Source organism: Belonocnema kinseyi, chromosome 8 (assembly GCF_010883055.1).
Source record: "Belonocnema kinseyi isolate 2016_QV_RU_SX_M_011 chromosome 8, B_treatae_v1, whole genome shotgun sequence".
Taxonomy (NCBI): domain Eukaryota; kingdom Metazoa; phylum Arthropoda; class Insecta; order Hymenoptera; family Cynipidae; genus Belonocnema; species Belonocnema kinseyi.
The window spans coordinates 16248038-16251166 of NC_046664.1; the positions used below are offsets into that span (position 1 = coordinate 16248038).

General features: G+C 34.0%; 1 protein-coding gene across 2 annotated transcripts in view; it reads left to right on the forward strand.

Annotated features, from left to right (window-relative positions):
* LOC117177887 overlaps positions 1-3129 on the forward strand; it is a 53141-nt gene that overhangs the window by 40264 nt on the left and 9748 nt on the right. The window contains exon 3 of one of the 2 annotated variants that reach the window (XM_033368950.1): positions 1131-1361. In XM_033368950.1, coding sequence (XP_033224841.1) covers positions 1131-1361 — 231 coding nt within the window. The remainder of the gene's footprint in view (positions 1-1130; positions 1362-3129) is intronic. The other variant, XM_033368951.1, reaches the window with a different exon arrangement.

The following is a 3129-nucleotide window of genomic DNA, read 5'->3' on the forward strand; positions in this document are numbered from 1 at the left end:
GGCGCATACTTTGAATAAAATATTTGTTATCATTCTCTTGAAATAAATGTGTTTTTTTCTTGAAAAAATACCGGTTTCATATGTATACACCTGGTATATCCATAATCAGTAAACTCTAATGCCGCTAAGTCATGTAATTGTAAAAAATATAATGTAAAATGTATACCATTGTGTGGCTGTAAAGAAAACGAATGTAAAAACATGTAAAATGACGGTTGGGAAGTAAGTTAAAGATATTTTTTAAAATAAAAAAATAAATTATGAAATAAATACATATGTTTTTTATTCTCCAACTTTTACTTTTAAGGGAGAGCGCGATGGCAAGAGAGACAACTGCATCGGCGCATGTAGGCGCGACGCTCGCGCAGGCTAAATGTTAATTGAAAAATAAAGAGGTTGCCAGTTGAATTTTGAAAAACGGTCTTTTAGAGATTTTAGGGGAAAGTTCAAACTGTATTTTTCCATGGCGCAGAGAAAAAAAATGTTCATCCACATATACTGCTCTGAAAAACGGAAAAATCGCGTTTTTTTAAACTTTGGGAATTTTTTACTCGAAAACGATGCGTCCTACGAAAAAAACACTAAGGACTTTTTTTTTGTTCAAAATTGTCCAAAAAGTCTAAAAATGTTTTTTTTTTCGGATCAAAATACTCATTTTTACTAATTTGTTTTTTAAAAAAATGTGTTTTAAACCAATTATGAGCAGGTTGCGCGGTGGCAACTTACATTTATTTATTCTGTAGGATCTAACGAACACAATTATGCAAACATTTTACGGTGGAATTTAATTTCCACGACTCCCCAAATTTTACCCGGTCTATTGGGCTTCTTCTAGTAATTGAGAAGAGGGGTTGGGTGGGAGGGGGTATCGACATACAAAAAGTGTAATCTAAGATTAGAAACATTTTTCGCCCTGAAGTGTTGCAAGGTATTCCAAAATTATTCATTTACATTTTTGTATATATTCAGAAGAAAGATCAAAATTTTAAACATTTTTCCTCGTTTAATTTCATCTCAAATCGAAAATTCCTACTTTCCGCCCTTGTTACAATAATATATACCATTTGCCTACATGTTCCGATAATAATAACATAAATTAATAATTAGGATATTTTTTGTTGTTGTTGCAGCAGTCACAACCCACACAAAATCAAGAAAATAATCGAACAATGGGGCCGCAAAAAATTATTATCGATTGTGATGCTGGGACTGATGATGCTTTGGCTCTGATTTTACTCATCGAGGCCCATAAATCAAAAGAAATTGAGATTATGGCTATTACGTGTACTGCTGGAAATACGACTTTGGAGAACGTAATTGCAAACGTGTTTAGGACTTTAAACGCTTGTAATGCCCTCCAAGTAAGTAAATTTTATTATAAAAAAAAACTGTGGCAGTGAGGCCATACGGTAGAAGTAAAACTTTAAAATTGTTCGTGAGGAATCATCATGAGTTTTGAGAAGATCGCACAGTTAGACGATTATTTAAAGCGAATGCGAATCTCCACACAAAAGGTAGACGCTAGTAGGGAGAAAATGTACAGGAAGTATATCACGGTAGTAGTGGGGATATCCAAGATGAGTCTTTAGATTAATTGCGAATCGTCGCAAAAAAGGGATACGTAAAAAGAGAGCAAAGGTATAGAAATTGTATCTTGGCAGTAGGAGGAATATCCAAAATGAGTGTTTATAGCGAATGCGAATAAATTTTTAAAAAAGTGCTGCTTGTAATGCCCTCCAAGTAAGTGAAGCTTATTATTTTTTTTTTAAACTTTGGCAGTGTGGCCGTAGGTAGAAGTGAAACTTTGAAATTTTTCGTTAGGAATCATTATGAGTTTTGAGAAGATCGCATAGTGAGAGAATTTAGAGAGAAGAGAGAGAGACCGCATATACAGGGTTTGGTTAGTGTGGCAGTAGGGGGGGGGGGCATTGAAGACGATTAGTTAGAGCAAATACGAATCTCCGCATAAAAGGGAGACGCTAGCAGAGAGAAAAGGTACAGGAAGTATATCACGGTAGTGGTGGGGATACCCAAGATGAGTCTTTAGATTAAATGCGAATATTCGCACAAAAGGGATATGTGAAAAGAGAGCAAAAGTATAGAAATTGTATCTCGGCAGTAGTAGGGATATCCAAAATGAGTGTTTATTGCGAATGCTAATAAATTTTTTTAAATTACTGCTTTTAATGCCCTCCATGTAAGTGAAGCTTATTATTTTCTTAAAATTGTGGCAGTGGGGCCGTACGGTCGAAGTAAAACTTTGAAATTTTTCGTGAGGAATCATCATGAGTTTTGAGGAGATCGCACAGTAAGAGAATTTAGAGAGAATAGAGAGAGAGAGAGAGAGAGACCGCATACACAGGCTTTGGTTAGTGTGGCAGTAGTGGGGACATCGAAGGGGAGTATTTGGAGCAATTTCGAATCGCCGCATCGAAGGGAGCTGTGAATGGAGACGATTGCAAATCGCTGCACAAAAGGAACATGCGAATAGAGGCTAAAGGTATTGAAATTATATCTTGGCAGTGGTAGGGATATTGAAGAGGAGTATTTAGAGCGATTGCGAATTGCCGCACAAACGGGAGACGCGAATAAATAGAGAAGGTATATACTCAGATTAATTGTACAGAAATTTAATATGAATTTAACTTTACCCGCCAAAGAAACCTGGTGAGAAAAAAACGATATTAGCCAACAGAAATTTAAAAAAAGTCAGGAATTTTATTGCTTAGGGCAAAGTTAGGGATTTGTAATTTAAACATTTTAATTTGAAATTTTTTTATTCTGTTTATAAAATATTATAGGTTAAAAATTTACAAATTTTAGATTCTGGTCTTTGAATATATTATTGTTCAGGGGAAAAATTAAGAATAAATAATAATATTCTTGTCTATAATTTATTTGCCTTGTATTTATTATTGTTTTTTTTTGCAGTTGCTTCCTTCTTTAGATTATCTTTTTAGTTACAAATTTTATCATTTGGTTGTAAATTCATTTTTTGTGTTTGAAAATTCTACTGAAATCTTGTCTGTGTTATGCGCAAAAGAACGTTTAGATATTTTTAAAAAGTAACCGAATTGCTGTTAGGCAATTCGGTGTTTCTTTATTGACTTTATTATACAATTATTGTCG